Genomic DNA, 16,109 nt, shown 5'->3' with positions numbered 1-16,109 from the left:
TGTGTGCAGGGGGGGGGTCCCTGGTGAGGCAGTGTGTGTGTGGAGGGGTCCCTGGTGATGGGGAGGGTCCCCAGTAAGGCAGCGTCTCTCTGGTCTGCGCAGGCAGCGTCCCACGAGCGTCCTGGTAGCCCCGAGGTATCCGTGTGCTTCGCCAACCGCTCTGCGGCCCTCTTCCACCTGGGGCACTTTGAGGTAAGCGGCTGCGGGCGAGTGGAGGTGCTGAGCCCCGTGGCTGCCGGGCTCCTCGGCTCTTGGGTTGGCTCTTGGGGCACAAGCCTGCGCTCCCAGCACGTGAYCTGGGGCCTCCTGCCTAGCTGGAGGGGAGGGTCGGCCAAAGGCGATGCCAACCCGCGAGCTAGAGCATTGCCAAGTAGTATTTGCATATAAGACTTGAGGTGAGTGCTTCTAGGAACCCCACAGTAATAACTAGATACTAGCACTGCAGAATATAGACCAGATGTGGTTTTCTAGCTGTACCTAAAACTTCCATCATTATGGAGCTATTTCTGAAGAGTTCCTACTYTTTCCTTGTTCTGTGTTGTGAATTTTTATTTGGCCAACAGATTGGCTYTGGACAAGGGAATCTGCTGAACAACATGATCTTAAGTAAAATATGTTGAATCTTTGATGYGATAGAAGAGCACAAGTCTCAACTGGTTTTCAAGTACATTTAAAAGGTCTCATCTCTGTTTCTAGGTTTGTTTGGAAGACATTGCGAGGGCTCAAGGTCATGGCTATCCAGATAGGCTTCTACCCAAGGTCTTGCTGCGGAAAGCTGAATGTCTGCTGCGTTTGGGGAGGTTACAGGATGCAGCAGAGGCCCTGAGTGCAGTGGAGAATAAAATTGCTGTGGATCAGACTATGACTAGTGCTACACACCAAGCACTGCTAAAAAAGATAAGTCAACTGAAGAACAAAGTATGTGAGAAAGAGAGCTGTCTAGAGCCTGCACCAGAAGCACATGGTGCYATTCAAAGAGAGCTGGAGATCTGGGAAGAGAGCGACAGTATTTCAGGTGCATCTTCATCTCTGAGCTTGAATTTTGATTTAGAGAGAGGACGTCATTTGGTCGCCTCTCAGGACATTATACCGGGACAGAATCTGTTGAAAGAGGAGGCCTTTGTAAGTGTTCTCTGCCCAGGGGAGAGTCTTCTGTTGCCTGACAGCAATGAAACTGTGTGGGACACTCAGGTCACTAATGCAGATCTTTATTGTCACCGTTGTCTGAAGCAGCTCTTAGCCTCTGTGCCCTGCAGTGGCTGTAGTTATGCAAAGTACTGTAGCCAAAACTGTGCAGATCTGGCATGGGAACAATACCACAGGACAGAGTGTTCCTTGGAAGCACTGCTTCTCACGTTAGGGGTCTTCTGCCAAGTTGCCTTAAGGACTGTYCTGCTGGCAGGATTTGCAGAGGTTAGAAGGCTGGTGGAGCAGTCCCATGATGATGACAAGGACCTTCATAGCCCTGAGGCAAGATGTAAGCATTTCAGTGAAGCACCGAGTACCAGAGCTGGTATCCCAGGGAAGGCAGAGCCTCCGATTCCTGGCTGTAATGACAATGGTCAATACRAGCGTTCTTACCAAGCTGTGTTCAACCTTTTGCCACATACTGAGAAGCATAGCCCTGAACATAAGTTCCTTTGCATGCTAAGTGTAGTCGCTATATGCAAAAAACTACAAGAAGTTGGTCTAGAAGCTGCTGTCTTGAATCAGGAATCATCTGAGGAGTGGTCCAAAMCAAAAGCATGTGAAAATAGGTCTGACGAACTGTCTCCAGAGTTGAAGATTATGGCGGAAGCAATGCTGAGGCACGTGCTGCAGTTGCAATGTAATGCACAAGCRATCACTGTAATGCAAGAGTTAGGTAAGATTAAACACTTTAAGCCCTTTCTTCTTATCCTTGCTCATCTAGTTTGTGTGAAGCAGAGAGACTGAACTAGCAGTTGTAGAAAGTTTTCATTGCAGATGGGAATGACTACTTGTTTTTCTTAAAATTTGATGGCTTGTTCACACCTGCCTCTCCTTATTTTTGGGACACGCTTAGATGGTATTCAGCTATTTTTCATTATAGCAATATGCCAGGAACTTTCCTCCTGATGCTTGTAATTGGATCCAGTGTCCATTGCATTAAGTTTGGTGGGTTACTGAGCCTTCCTTCCCAACATACTTGTTTTTCCTTTGTCTTTAGGGTCTGGAGATGGTGCTGTTGTAAATAAGAAGCCCATACGCCTGGCAACAGCCTTCTTTCCTGTCCTCAGCCTTCTGAACCATTCATGCAGTCCCAATACCAGTGTGTTGTTTAGTGGGACAGCTGCCACTGTCAGGGCATCACAGCCAATCCTAAGGGGCCAAGAGATTTTTCATTGCTATGGTGAGTTYTAATTCTGTGTTTGTCTCAGCATACAGACATCCTTTCACTTCTACTTGTCATGCGGACTGATTGCTAATAGGATAGTAATTTCAAGTGTAATGTTGCTAGAGTTTGTGTGTATGTATAAGTCTTGATCTAAGATATCGGAACAAGCCCTTATCTCCAGAGCCTACTGTTCTGCTTCACAGTCTCCAGTTTCATCTTCTTCAAAAGATAGTGTGCTTAGTCTCAGTTACAACAAGGGCGGATTTTAGTCTGTTGTTAGGAACTGTATCTGTTCAGCRCTTTATATCCTTGTCCTCCTTTTGCAGGGCCTCATCGATGTAGAATGAGAGTTGCTGAGAGACAACAGCTTCTCAGACAGTATTTCTTCGAGTGTCGCTGTCAGGCATGCCTAGAGGAGATAGAGTCTGATGTCAAGAGTGTGGTGTCCACAAGAAACTCATTCTGCTGCCCTAGCTGCCAGGCTGCAATGCAGGTAATTATTCCATAATTATAACTGTATAACCATATCAGGGTATGTAACATTTGGGTCTCTGGGAAAGTCACAGTTAAAAGATCTCTGCAGAATCAAGGCACTATCTCATTGCTGTCTAGCAGCTTCCTTGGAATGTTCTTGTATGTAAATCTTCCAGCATTATAGGGAAAACACAGCCTTTAACAAGGAGTTAAAACTGTTTTGAACTTGATGAAAGAAACCCTGAGTGTCGGGGCTGTGGACTGAGGTAGCGGGGATGTTTAGGAAACAAAAATGGAGGCCCAGAATCTAGAACATGGTATGTACCCATGGGGGGCTGTATGTAATGGGAGCTGTGTTATCCGTCATTCACAGGATGTAAATGAAAGCAGCATCTAGCATAAGTTAAATGGAGAAAGTCATWTTTTTTTTGAAGAAAGAAAGCAAAAGTATGTATTTTGTATGAATGGTAGTTGTGTACCTCATTAACCCCTTTTTGGCCTAGTCTTAAATGGACTCAGACTGGCACATGTTATCATAACTTCCTAAAATCTGAACAATCTAATAGCAACTTATGAACAAGTCTCTTTATTTAACAAATATATCTAAGGAACTATGTAGTAGCTCTGTAATACAATACAGATATGGCAATGGAAAATAAGCTTTGAGTTGAACTTCAGCAGGAATGATGGCATGGATGCCTTCCACAGGGAGAAGACACACTTTGTTGTTCAAATGGAGCTTGTGCACTCTCAGTCAGCAGAGAGAGCCTGTCACAGCGCTTATGGGACCTTCAGCAGCAAATTAAGAAAGCATTAAAACTGCTAAGCGACAACAAGAGTGGTAAGGCTCAATTTTCTGCTTTAATGTCAGCAGCTAATGAGGACAGATTGGGAGACCTGGTCCCAGCCATGAGATGGCACTGTTGTCTATGAAATTAGGGTCTTCTGGCATGAAGCCTGCAGTCCCCTGGGAGCTGAGCTTTAGGTGTTTTTTATTTTATATATATATATGTGTGTGTGTGTGTGTGTGTATGTGTATATATATATATATATATATACACACACACCACTGATCTGGATGTTAATCTAGGTCGCACACTGTTCTGTAGTGACTAAAAGAACTCAAGGTAATGTTAGAATAACATATTCCCAGACCTTGTTTTTCTGGACCATATCCATCTGACAGTGTTTTAGAATAAGCAAGGCTGCATAGGAAGTAGATGTAAAATCTTAACCAAGTCCCAATCTAATTTTGTAAGATGCAGCGATTAGATTGGATCATGGTAAGCTGGATAATGGCCAGTAAGATGAATTTTATACCTTGTTTTGTAGATCAGGCTATCAAAATGCTGCTGAAGTGTCAGATAAACGCTGGAAGTTTCTTGTCCCCAGAGCATTTGCTGATGGGAGAGATGGAAGATCATCTGGCACAGGTCTATGCTACTCTTGGTATGGTATTATCTTCTCCCTTAAGATTGTCTTTAGTTTTCTGGCCTGTGAATTTAACATTAGGGCTAGCTTTTTGGCTAGCTTTTTCACTTCTACTGCATTTCTCCAGTTTTGACAGCAGGGCTCTCAGGAGGACTGCTTTAGTCAAAACTGCCTTCCCAGCAGCCAAGGAATAATGGTGTAATCTCATGTCCTTCTAGTTTCTCTGTACTTGGTCTTAGGATAGCAACCTCCTAATAATGCTGTGGATATAGTTCATCATGTTTTGAATAGTAGTGTCAAATTCTTTTGGTGGCAATAGTTCTTGAATGTATTTGTTTATTGCACTCTCTTCTTGTGTTTTTGGGTTGTTTTGTTATTCCATCAGGGAAGTGGCAGGAAGCAGCCAAACACCTGCAGAGCAGTATTCGGATAGTGGAAATGCATCATGGGCCATCAAGTGTAGAAATGGGTCATGAACTCTTCAAGCTGGCACAAATTCTCTTCAATGGGTAAATTTGCCTTCATTCTCCATCTCTTCCCTGCACCCTTCCTGAGTGTCTGACACAGTATCGTGGCTCATGGTCCTTGACACTTTCCGGGGTGTGTCCCAAGCCTCCTGAGCAGTCTGGCACAGCTACAAAAGTTGTCCCTTTCTCAAATGTAAGTTCATTGAGTGGGCCAGTGAGGTTCACTTCTATCTTATGAGCTCTCTCTTTGGACCCATTTGTGYCTGTCTGTCCTGTCTACTCTCTGGCTCTGTTTATTCCCTGTCCTATTGTTTTATTCTGGCAGTGAGTTATCCTTGAGCATTTATACCTGAGTTGTACATATATTGCTGACATATTTTCAAAAAAGGAATCAAAAACACTTTGCTCTTCTTTGGTCCCTTTCTGGGCAAGAGAATCTACCAAGTATTTCTGCAAATCTTCTATCATCATCTATGTCTTAACTGTCTGAATTTTCAGTGGGAGCTGCAGAGAGGCAGCAGTGACTTAGTGTCTCAAGTTTTGTCCATTTGATTACCTTTTTTCCCTATTCTCTCTTTGCAGCTGAAGTGCATGGTATTTGGCTGGTGCTGAAAGGCAGTGGAGGGTAGGATCTATAACCATGAACAAGTTTAGTGCTTTGTTCRGGAGAGGTTGCAGGTTAGGGAAGTTAAGGGAGCTGAATTCAGTATCTCATATATTCTGTTCTTACTTTTCTATTTCAGATTTGCTGTTTCTGAAGCTCTGAGCACAATTCAAAGAGCAGAGGAGATTTTGTCAGTACACTGTGGTCCTCAGAGTACTCAGATCCAGGAACTAAAAGAGATGAAGACCTGTCTGTTAGAGCTTCCCAGAAGCATCCTTCAGAGGACTTAAATTTCCCTATCAAAGGAAGCTACAATGCTGATCTTTCATCAGAGCTAAGCTTCATGTGGTAAGGCAGTCATATAGTACAAGCTGGAAAATTGTGCATTAAGAACAACTTGAGTGAACTCTGAAATGCTCTTTAGTGAGGCTGTTGTAAATAAAATGACCAGTTCTAATATGAGGAGTCTGTGTGTGGTATAGTGGAAGTTGATGCTATTGTAGAATTTCTGTGTGTACATTAGAAGGAAACATTTGAGATGGCTGTGTGTGTTTCTAGAGATGTGAATCTTCCGTGTGTGGTAGCCTGCTGGTCTTGAACAAGACGTTATTCAGACTATGCTGCCTTTTATTTCTAATGCTGTGAAGCATTTGCCTACCAGTCAGCACTTTCATTCTTGCCAGCACAAATGTTGGAATGGAYGAGAGTGCAGGTTGGGAAGTACAAACTTACAAGCTGTATGAAGGAGACACTTCAGAACTTGGAGAGCTGCCAGAGCAGACCTGTAAGTGATGAGGAACTCAGTATGAACAGAACTGGCTTCAGCTTGGAAGACAGGAGAGGGGAAAATACAGTATACACCCGACTGAGGTTTGTATGTAGGACATCAAACCATGCTTTGGCTCAGTCTGGGGAAAATGGGTGTGTGAAGACACATAATATAGGCAGGACAGTGTTTCAAGGGAGAATACTGGGACTCACTGAAATTAACGGCAAAAGCTCTTTTATTGCAGCATGTAGGCATAAGATTTGCAAGTTGTGTCTTTGTGCAGCGGAGCAGGGAGCCAGTCATCCCTCCCGATACCACCCTTTTCATTTGGGACCCACCATTGCAGACTATGGTGAAGGAATCTAAATGCTCCTGGGGTCCAGAATCTTTCCAATAAAGAGCAGGGTTCCAGTGGTATCATCTCGCAGCACAAGAAGAAAAGGTCTGTCCACATGATACTCTATGGGGAAGGTCAGACGAGCAGCATTCACCCCAGAATTTGGTGTGGCTCTTTCCCCATCTTCGCTAAGCTCCAGAATTGCCTTGTGTTGCACGTGAGATAGCTTAATCGGCTTGGCAGAAATCTTGGTAAAATCAGGTGATGTGAAAAGTGACTGGAGCCCTGGAGGGAAGAAAAGGAATTCCATTAGCTAAAAACAGATGTGGGTTGAGGGAGTGGTACTGCCAATGCTGTGATCCAGGAGGGCACATAGCTGCTCAGGCAGAGCTTATTGCTGGTAGCAGGGAGAAGAAGCTTACATCTGTTTGTACTGAGCTTCTCTGTCTTAATCTCAGAGAGGTTGTGTAAACTTTGTCGGGTCTTGGATGAAGGAGGTTTAGTTGTCAGTGAGGTCTATGCATACTGACAGCAGAACCTAACTAATAACCCCCCAACCTAGAGCAGGAAGCAACTTGCTTGCTGCTTTGAGCCCTTGGCAGTCTGTAGAGGGAGTTGATGTACATACTTGTCTCCTTTAGTGTGTTGCCAAGTGCCTCTTCATAGTTCAGCCTTAGTTTGGGCAGGCTTAGCACAGCATGGACTGTCTTCAGCTCCTTGTCTACATCATGGACAAATTCAGAAGTGAGACTCTCCTCAATCAGAGTCATATTCTGAGTCACCTTCGTAGGCAGGAAGAACATGGCACTGACTCCCCCTGTCAGTGGCAGCTGGGCAATCTGGAAGGCCAGTCATAAATAAGAAAGGATCATACCCATAGTAAAGTTTTTACCCTCCCAGTACCAGGCACAGGCCTGAATCTTGACTGCCTGGTCAGCCGTTCCAGCTGTATATCTTGTCTTCTCCCCATTTGCTTTTATTATACATTGTTTCCTGACTCCTGTGGTGGCCAGGCTTTCATTAACCATTGCTGTACCCTCTCTTCTATTACATGGCAAATGCTATCTCTCACCTGTTGAATCCTGTAGTGAGCTGCAGTATTGCTTTGGGGGAGTCTCAGCTGGAACACCTTCTTCTGAGCTCGTGCTCCAGTGAAAATTTGTTGAAAGAGGTAGAGATTGAAAAGTTTTGGGGAGTGTGCCCTGCCCTTCTTGCCCGGCTTTAGGCAGATCATTGCAGGTGAGTAGGAGTCTGCTTGTCAAATGGTCATTGAAAAAGTACAATATTCTAAGAAGAATTAAGACACTGCCTTTCAAAGTCAAGGATCACAAAGCTAGTCTGATGGGAAAAGCAGGGCTTTCTTCTGGAATGGGTTAACAGGTAAGTGTAGCTAAGCCTGCTCCCCAGTGGGGTTAGGAGATCTTGTGCAATACTTGCTCTCTGACCTTGCAGTTGAGTTCTGAATCAAAACCATACCGCAGTATGGCTTTGGGGTCTGACATCATGGACACCTTCACAATTCTGTCCTCATCCAGATGGAAGTCCTTCAAGGCAGTCTTCTTGGTGTCAAACTTGGTTCCCCATGTCCCTATTTAAAAAAAAATAAAACAGAGGATTTTCTGGAATGACAGCATATGAAACCAGGGATGTGCCTGTGATTGAGTAATCTTGTGCTTTATGTATGCAGTATTTGTGCTTTAAGAGGCATAACTGAATGATGATAGAGATGGAAATAGACTGATTGGACTTATTGATCTATTGCCACTCTTAGGCCCCTCCTTTCCATCTGAGAATTGGCTAAATGGGAAATGAAAAACCAAGCCAGTGTATGGGTGGAGTAGCAGTTGGGAAGCTGATGTCTGCTTATGTAATTACAAAACTATTTTAAAGGGTAACAATTGTGTCAATGCACACCAAGTGCTTCTCTCCCCACCCTTTGTGTTTTTCTTGCTGTCTCTAAGTGATAATTCTCCAGGACGCTCACTTGTGTAGATACTACATTGCAGCATGTTCTAGAACAGCTCTCTAGTATCTCCCTCCATTCCCTCTGCAGTGGAACTAAGGCTCAGTACAGTCTTTACAGGCTGCGCCTTCCCTAAGTGGCAATATTCTCTCTCTTGCCATTGAATTTTACAAGCTTGATTTTTTTTTCTCTCATCTTTTACTGCAAACAACTCAAGACTCAGCTTTCTAACAGTAGTAATTCCTTCTTCAGGAACCATTGCATGTTCAGGTAGCATGCATTTCCTGTAGTTTATTAAGCAAATTTTTCATACTGTGTATTCAAAGACATTCTTCTGATACTTTCTCTTTGGCACTGTTTGCTCTGTTGGCAGCAAAATCACATCCCTTCTAACACATGCTTAATAGACCCTGTCTGTAACAAAGTACACAAGGTTCTTACCCTTGAAGTAAGCCGCCCCAGCAAGGAGAATACTGACATCTGTGGGCATATCCTTCATAAATCGCAGAATCCTTCCTCTGGTCTGTTGCCGTACCCAGTTGTTGATCTCTTGAAGGTCTAATTGGGAATTGCCACTGAGTGTCCTAAGGCGCATTTTGTAGGACTTCTCCAGCTGGCTGTGAAAGCCAGTCTTCACCCTCAGTCCTGAGGAACAAAGATCAATATTGCAACCAGCTCTCATATCAAGAGATATTTGAAGGCAGTGGCTTGCAATCACAGGCCTAGCAGCAGTTCTCTCATAAAACAGATCTGTGACYGTCTATATAGACGTTTGGTTTGAAGAAAAATGACTGAAAGTGCATGAAGGAAATGGATCCAAATCCTATAGCCAGYGATGCTGGAGTATGGGGAAACCCTCTCATGAAAAGTAAAGATGGGAGATAAGAGCAGAAGGTTTGGACACAGCTGTTTCTACATTGATCTTCCTCCTCCTTTGGCTCTCTGAGGGCAGCTTGCTCAATTTACTAAATTCTCGGAACCAGCAAGTTAACTAGCCAAAATATAGCTCTTAGCTTTCTCAGATATTCAGTGCATGCTGAAAACAGACATTTTGAACAGTTCTGCAAGAATTTAAACAAAGGGATACAGCTGAACACTATAACAAGTAGAAAATGCAGTTTGTGACTCCTGAGAGTTAGCAACATCTGCCAGGAAACCTAGAACATAGGTAAAATCCTCACAGCAGGCTTTTTTGAGGCCTTCTGCATGCTAGTTGCTCTGTCTYCAGTGTCTTTTGGCATGTAAGTCTGATTATTTCATTTATTTATATGCACATAAACTTATCTGGAGCAGCAACAGCATTCCAYGTGCTGCCTGGTTCTAGGCTCAGCAGGGTGTCAGAGCCCAGCCTGTTACTGTGGTGTTACCTGCTGACTGTATTCTATCTGCTGCTAGTTATTTAGGTAGATTTTGATAAAGGAGAGGAAAGACTTTTACTTTTTTCCAAGATGATACGAGAGGCACTTTTCAGGCTCTTCTCTGGTGCAGTGACACTGGTCAGTAGGTCCTTGTAGGTGTTGTGGACTTCATYTTTGTTAAGCAGATCGTAGAAGAGAGCACGGGAAATCACATCTTCTGTTCGCTCTCCGGCACCTGCCAACAACCAGAACAACAGTATGAGGGAAGACCTTTCAGGCCAAACAGCATGCAAGGAGAAGGGGTAGGAACTTACCTAGTGAGAGACYAGAAAGTGCGGTAGCCAGGCTGAATGGAGACAGTAGCACATTGGCCGTGGCTGTTCTGCTAGATTGCTGCCGATACAGGTCGTAGCCAAAGTTAGAGACTGCAGCTGCCAGCTTGTTCACGGGGCTCTTATAGAATGGATCTTCCTCTTCCACTTCASCTGCGTTGCTTCCATCAGCAGTGGCAGAGTTCTGGCAGGTACAGGGAAGCGCTTTGTTTAGACTGGCTATTTACAAAGGCAGACACAGATGTAATAAACATCTCGAAGGCAAGCAATCTACAGATGCTCCCTTACGATCCACAGAAATACTCCCTTAATCTTACTGATAGGGAGACAGAGTAGGAACAGCAACTTCACTTTAAAGTGTCCCACTAAAGTCGAAGGCAGTATTTGGATTGGAATCCACTGTTTCTGCCTCACGGTCATCTGTTCATGTAACTACTGTGGTTTTATCTAGATGAAGCAGGAGTTATTCTTGTTATGTTGCTAAATAAAAGCCTGGTAACTTAGGAGGGCAGTGCTTAATGTTTCCTTAATAGTTATAAAATTAATATACCTGCTCCAATGATCTCTCCTTCACTCTCTGCTATTATATCCTACTCACCTGCCCAGCAGCCGAGTTCTGGGATCTACTTGGGACAATTAAGAGACCCAGGAAGAGGAGAACCACTGGAATCTGCATGCCTGAACCTAAAGAGCAACATGACAGAGTGARTTTGAATAACTGAAATATATCTCTGCCACTACTGCTCGCTCTTACTAGTTTTGACAGGAACTGCAATGACACACACTGCTTTTTGCCCTTCCTGACTATGGCAATGATCTGAAACATGCACCTGGTCTGAGCTGCGTTTTCTTCTTCTATAGCTTGATGTATTCGGGCAGCCTGGCCCCAATGACTTTGAGAATGGAGCAAGTACACATACCTGGGTGTGCCGGAGCACAAAAGCAGATGTGTAGTCCAGTCTACACTGGTGCTGGCAAGTGCTGAGTGCCAAGGTCCAGAAAAGCCCTACTTCATATCTTTTGAGCTTTACACCTTAAAATTCAAAATTTCAGCATTTATAGAAGGTAGCAAATTCATAGTATTGAATGGGGCAGAAGACACAGCTAGCTGGCTGCTACTCTGCTGTATCAGTTACCTGCTTCAGGCTGTGTTTTGCCATGTTTATTGTGTCTGCATATATATGGAAGGCCATACAACCGGTATTACCCTCTTCTTATGTAGCAAACAGTTGGATAAAGTAACAGTAGAAGAGCTCTCTTAAAGGAGAGTGAGGAAAGGGGCTGGAGGTAATTACCTAACATTGGGCCAGATCTAGAGAAGAGGTGAAAGGCAGAGCTTGGCTTGGTCAACATTTCTACGGGAGGCAAGCGAGAAAAGCACCAAGTTTCTCAAAGCTAATAAGCCTGTTCTTCCATGAAATCCAGTTTTAATCACTCTTGTTTTGGCATATGTGGCTCTTCAGACAGATCTGTCTGGTGCAAAGGGCAGTGTGTAACCCAGAATTTCACCCTGGGTAAATGAAAGCTACTGCAGAAGTGTCATGCCCCTGAGAACAGACGCCACTGAGGCTGGGCTGAAGCAATGTTTAGATTCCCAGAAATTAAAGGAAGAGGTTTGTATTTGGCTAACCCCTGTGATTCAGGCATCCAGTAAAGCAGGAGAGAGAACATATGTTTCAGATTAACTGCAGCTATAAAGAAAACATGCCTGTTGGTAGAAATACAASTTAAAGCCACGTGGCCAGAACAGCCATAGCTCTGGAACCAGCCTGTTCAGGCAGAGGTTTTACTTCAGTGAAAGGGAGTTCACTGTTTACTTTTCTGCTGAGACCCTTACCTTCTGAAGGTAGTCCTGCTTTAGAGGAAAAGGTGTCACAGTGGAGATTTTAGCAACCTCCTGCTACCCTAGCTGCTGAATAGATGAGCTATTCTTGTAGAGAAGATGCATATCAAGAGGTTTTTACTATACTGGAACAAACCAACATGTTTGGTATGGTAGTGGATKTGATGTAGAGACTGATTGCATCTCATTGCATAGTTTTAAAATAAATAGCCAGCATGCTAAAACAGAGATGACAGAAACCCTACAAGAGCCTAAGTTAAGCAGATCATTGGTAGGGCTTTGTGAGGATGCCTGCACCAAGCAGTATTCTTGCATGATGAGTGGAAGAAGTTTGGCCCAGTCTAGTTTGGAGATGAAAGTTTTCCATGGAGTGTAGCCTTTTCTCTGAAAAAAAGGCTGAACACAACCTCCACTTCCAACTACACTGAGCTCCTGGGAGTATCTGAGCGGAGATTGGATTTCCAGATTTGTATTGTTTTTGCCAGTACTGTCACCAGCTTCATATTTCTCAGACTTTGCCAAGAAGCAATTTCCATTTTAGAAAGACAAAGCCTTTTGCATTTGAATGGGCTTGAGCATCTGGATTCTATTTGCGCCTCTGTGAGCATACAGCCAAAACTGCAGAGAGAAAAGAATTTGGTTGGAGTAGAGGTGGGATGGTTTCAGGCATATTAAAATCTCCAGCTGCCTTAAAAAAAAAAAAAAAAAAAGAGGGAAGGAGCAGTAGCATACAGCCTGTGGTGTTACAGTCAGGAAGATAATTTAGAGAAATGAGCTGAGAAGAAACTTTCTGCCTGGGAGTGCCTATTTGAAAAGCCCTGCAGGTACATGGTGAAATATTTTGCTTTCCATCTGTAGTGGTAAAAGTCTCAAAACATTTATAAATATTTTCTATTCTAGAGGTCCTATAAAACATCACCCATGAGTTTAGACTTGCTGTCTATGATTGCTCCATCCCATAATACTAACTACTTCTGAAGCATCTTGGAGCCACTAGATCTAAGGGATTCAACTCAGTCTTGACCAAAATTGTTACCATTGGAGGGGGAAAAAAAAAAAAAAAAAAAAAAAAGCTCTACCTCCCAACTAGGAGGGCAAAACACTGCCCCAACTCCCAAGCATGCTTCTGCCCCGCAGGCAACAAGGGGCTCTCGGATGCTGGTGGCTCCCAGCCCTCGGTCGAGTTCCTCCATTTGGTTGCAGTCTCACCCAACACCTGCAGAAGACCCGTTCCTCCCCTTTCCCASGTCCTCTGTCAGGCCCCCAGTCTCATCCCTGTGCCCTCCTGGTGCTCCCTTTGCCGCGGGCTCTGAGAAAGGTCAGTGGAAGCAGCCTGGGCTGCCTCTTACCTCGGGCTCCTCTTGGCCACTGCCACACAGGTTCCCACCGGGGAGAATCAAGGACAGTGCAGCTTTGGTGCAGCCACATCTGCTTTTTGCTGCCTGCCTCAGCCCAGCCTTCGGCAGGCTTCAGGTTACAGCTTCCCAGGGCTCTCTTAAAGTGCTCTGCTCCCATTTTCAGGACTGCAATCCTGTCACTGAATTGCTACTAACTTTTTAACCCTAGTTTGCAAAACAAATGTGCTTGGTGTGACCAGGGCAGTCTAGTGGTTAAAACACAGGACTGAGAGCCAAACGRTCAGTCTGCTGCTCCCTGCTGTGTTCGAGCAAGGCTTGTATCCCCTCAGTTTTGCCATGTGTCCCACAAGGGAACATCTTCTGTCCCAGAGGTATTGTTAACAGTACTATTTATGCAGCAGCATTTTAAGATTTAACTGAGGGACTTCTAAAGTGAAAGCAGGATTCAGTTGTAGTTAAGGGAAAGCTTAAAAGTGGTTCTAGCYAGTGACAAAGAAGTGCTTAGCATAAATGGCCTAAATTTCTCAGTGAAGAAAGAAAGACTGAAAAGACTAGGACTCTTAGTAAAAGAGATGAAGGAAGCAAATGATATAGGAGTTTATAGAACTATAAATCACCTGGAGAAGGGAAATGGGCTGTGCTTATTCACTGTTTCTTACAGCAGCAGAGTCTAGGGGAGCACCCATCAGTATCAGCAAATTTAAAACAAAAATGTATTTTTCACAAGTATTAACTTAAAACTCATTGCAACAAGATATTGCAGAAGAAGGATAAATGGATTAGAAAAAAAAATGTGGAAGACAGGTCCACTGAAGTCTAACATAATGGTCAGATGCGATCTCTGACTCTAGAGCTAGGAGACGTGGCTGGAGAACAGGTCTTTCTCCCTGTTTCTTGTATTCTTTGCCTAGTCATTGCTCCTGGCTTCTAATGGAGATACTGGACTAAAGGAACCTGTAGCTGGCCTGATCGAGGACATCTGCCTAAGTTTGTCTGCTTGGAAACRCTGAAAGTGAATTGTAGTCAGTAGTGCTGGTGCCCTCAGTCTAGGCTTGTTCTGGGACATCTCCTTTCTGGGTTGTCAGCCTTGCTGCCAACAGGTTAGGAGGAGGAACTCCTGCATGCTTCCGCTTAGCTTATACAGTCCCTCAGCTAAGAGGAAGAGATGGCTTTGGAGAATCATAAGCTGCTGCTTTTGCAAATAGGAAAAGCAAATCAGTGAGTCTGCTTTCTGATCAGTCAGTGCTTCAGAGGTCAGCACTTTCTGAACAAGAAGAGTAACAGCTCTACTCTCGAGTATTTCTCAGCTTGCTTTGTGAGAAGTCATCTGCAGAAAGATGTTTGTACTTGTTAGTCTTCCACCATGTGCCCGGGAGTGGGAGTGCTAGCTGTGATGATATGCTCTTCTGATGTTTTTCTTCTTTTTAATACATTATTTTTGGAATCAATGTACCCTCTATGGAAGGAGAGACTTTTACATCTTCTCTGTCTTCAAATGAAACCGGATCATTTTAAATAAGGGTTTGGTTTTAAGCCATTTAAGTCTTAGTGAAAGTTGTATAGAATGTTGTTATAGTATAAAGCAAGCTTTATTCCTGTAAGGAGAGCRCATCCCTCAAACAGCGTGCTATGTATTCTAAATAGATGTAAGAGTTTAAGTCGCTTCTTTTAAATCAATACCAACGTTTTATGGGAACTGTTGCTTTGGTTTAGCTTCAAGATAGTAGGCCATATRTTGTCTGAACAGTGCTTGGCTTTTTGCTATGGAAGTTCAGTATGACATTCRTATGAATTTACTTTAGTAAGAAGAAGTACTTCTAATACTAAACATATTGAGAAATATTTGATATTTTCACCTAGTGATGCAGATTAAGTTACAGAGCAAGGGGCCCTGTCATGTCTTTTCAGACTAGAGCTGAATCAAAATGAAGGCTTTGCTCAGGCGTTTTCACTTTGCCTTGCTGAGATACTAAYATTACTTTGCATTTTACAAACTGCCTCTTTTGGAGAGTTGGTGGARTTAAGAGTCCTAAGGTTGGAGTAACTGATGATTTGTTGAGCAAAGCACAGTGACGGAGGGCTGCTGTTCTGTCAAATAAGATGAAATTAATAGTTTGACAAAAATAACTTGGAGGAGGAGAGGAAGAGGGATAGCAGAAAAAAAAAGGAAAATAAGAAATAAGAACCAAGCTGTTCAGGGAATTAAGAATTGAGAATGAGGGGGAAAAAAATCATAGAAGAGGGGGAGCTGGAGGACAGAGGCMGAAAAGGAAGATTTTTGTTTCAAATTTGGGACAGGATGCAGTGCCACAAAGTGGAATTCAAGAAGATCAGAACTGAGGTTGCAGTAGCCAAAGCATGACTTACCTAAAGCGTGGGATGGTATTTCTGAATGTTAGGAATGAATCTGTATAAATAAAGAACTAAAACGTCCCCTCTGGGCTAGAGCTTTGCCCTCGTAGTAGGGCTGCATTCTTGTGGGTTTACTTGTTAAATTACATGGCCCTATAGTTACACCCTCTTTTTGAAGGGTACATGTCATTGCACTGGTCACAGGGGTAGGTATTATCTTTAGCCATTTTCCCCTTTTAGACTGCAAAAAATGTGTAATTGCAGGTTTCAGCCAGGACTTTTTCTTCCCCAAAGTCTCCTTTGCTCCCGAAATTCATGGTTAGTGAGTCAGTCCTCCTCTTATTCCAGCAGATGGTGCAGACTATTCAGGGACGGAGGCTCCCAGAAGCATTCTGCGCCTTCCTTTGAGGGAAGGCAGACTTCCCGAATGAGGAAAACACTGCCAGAAGGACGGCCCTAGGGCTC

General features: G+C 43.8%; 2 protein-coding genes across 2 annotated transcripts; one reads left to right on the top strand and one right to left on the bottom strand.

The window, feature by feature from the left end:
* The first annotated feature begins 57 nt into the window (after positions 1–57).
* Positions 58–5,789, top strand: SMYD4 (SET and MYND domain containing 4). The gene is made up of 8 exons (XM_085309322.1): positions 58–192; positions 697–1,864; positions 2,189–2,371; positions 2,683–2,849; positions 3,539–3,671; positions 4,163–4,279; positions 4,647–4,770; positions 5,472–5,789. The coding sequence occupies exons 1-8, from the start codon at positions 58–60 to the stop codon at positions 5,620–5,622; spliced, it is 2,178 nt and encodes a 725-aa protein (XP_085165448.1). The 3' UTR covers positions 5,623–5,789.
* A 529-nt stretch (positions 5,790–6,318) lies between these two features.
* On the bottom strand, positions 6,319–13,390 carry SERPINF1 (serpin family F member 1). Its single transcript, XM_085309290.1, has 8 exons — positions 13,284–13,390; positions 10,690–10,775; positions 10,074–10,275; positions 9,839–9,994; positions 8,843–9,046; positions 7,884–8,026; positions 7,067–7,277; positions 6,319–6,723 (listed from the first exon to the last, which is right to left on the bottom strand). Exons 1-8 carry the CDS (start codon positions 13,360–13,362, stop codon positions 6,464–6,466), a joined length of 1,341 nt encoding a protein of 446 aa, XP_085165416.1. The 5' UTR covers positions 13,363–13,390; the 3' UTR covers positions 6,319–6,463.
* Positions 13,391–16,109: the final 2,719 nt, after the last annotated feature.

This window comes from Rhea americana, unplaced genomic scaffold (genome assembly GCF_003343005.1).
Source record: "Rhea americana isolate MKP2758 unplaced genomic scaffold, rheAme1 scaffold_295, whole genome shotgun sequence".
NCBI classification, from domain to species: Eukaryota; Metazoa; Chordata; class Aves; order Rheiformes; family Rheidae; genus Rhea; species Rhea americana.
This window is presented reverse-complemented; position numbering and strand designations above follow the sequence as displayed.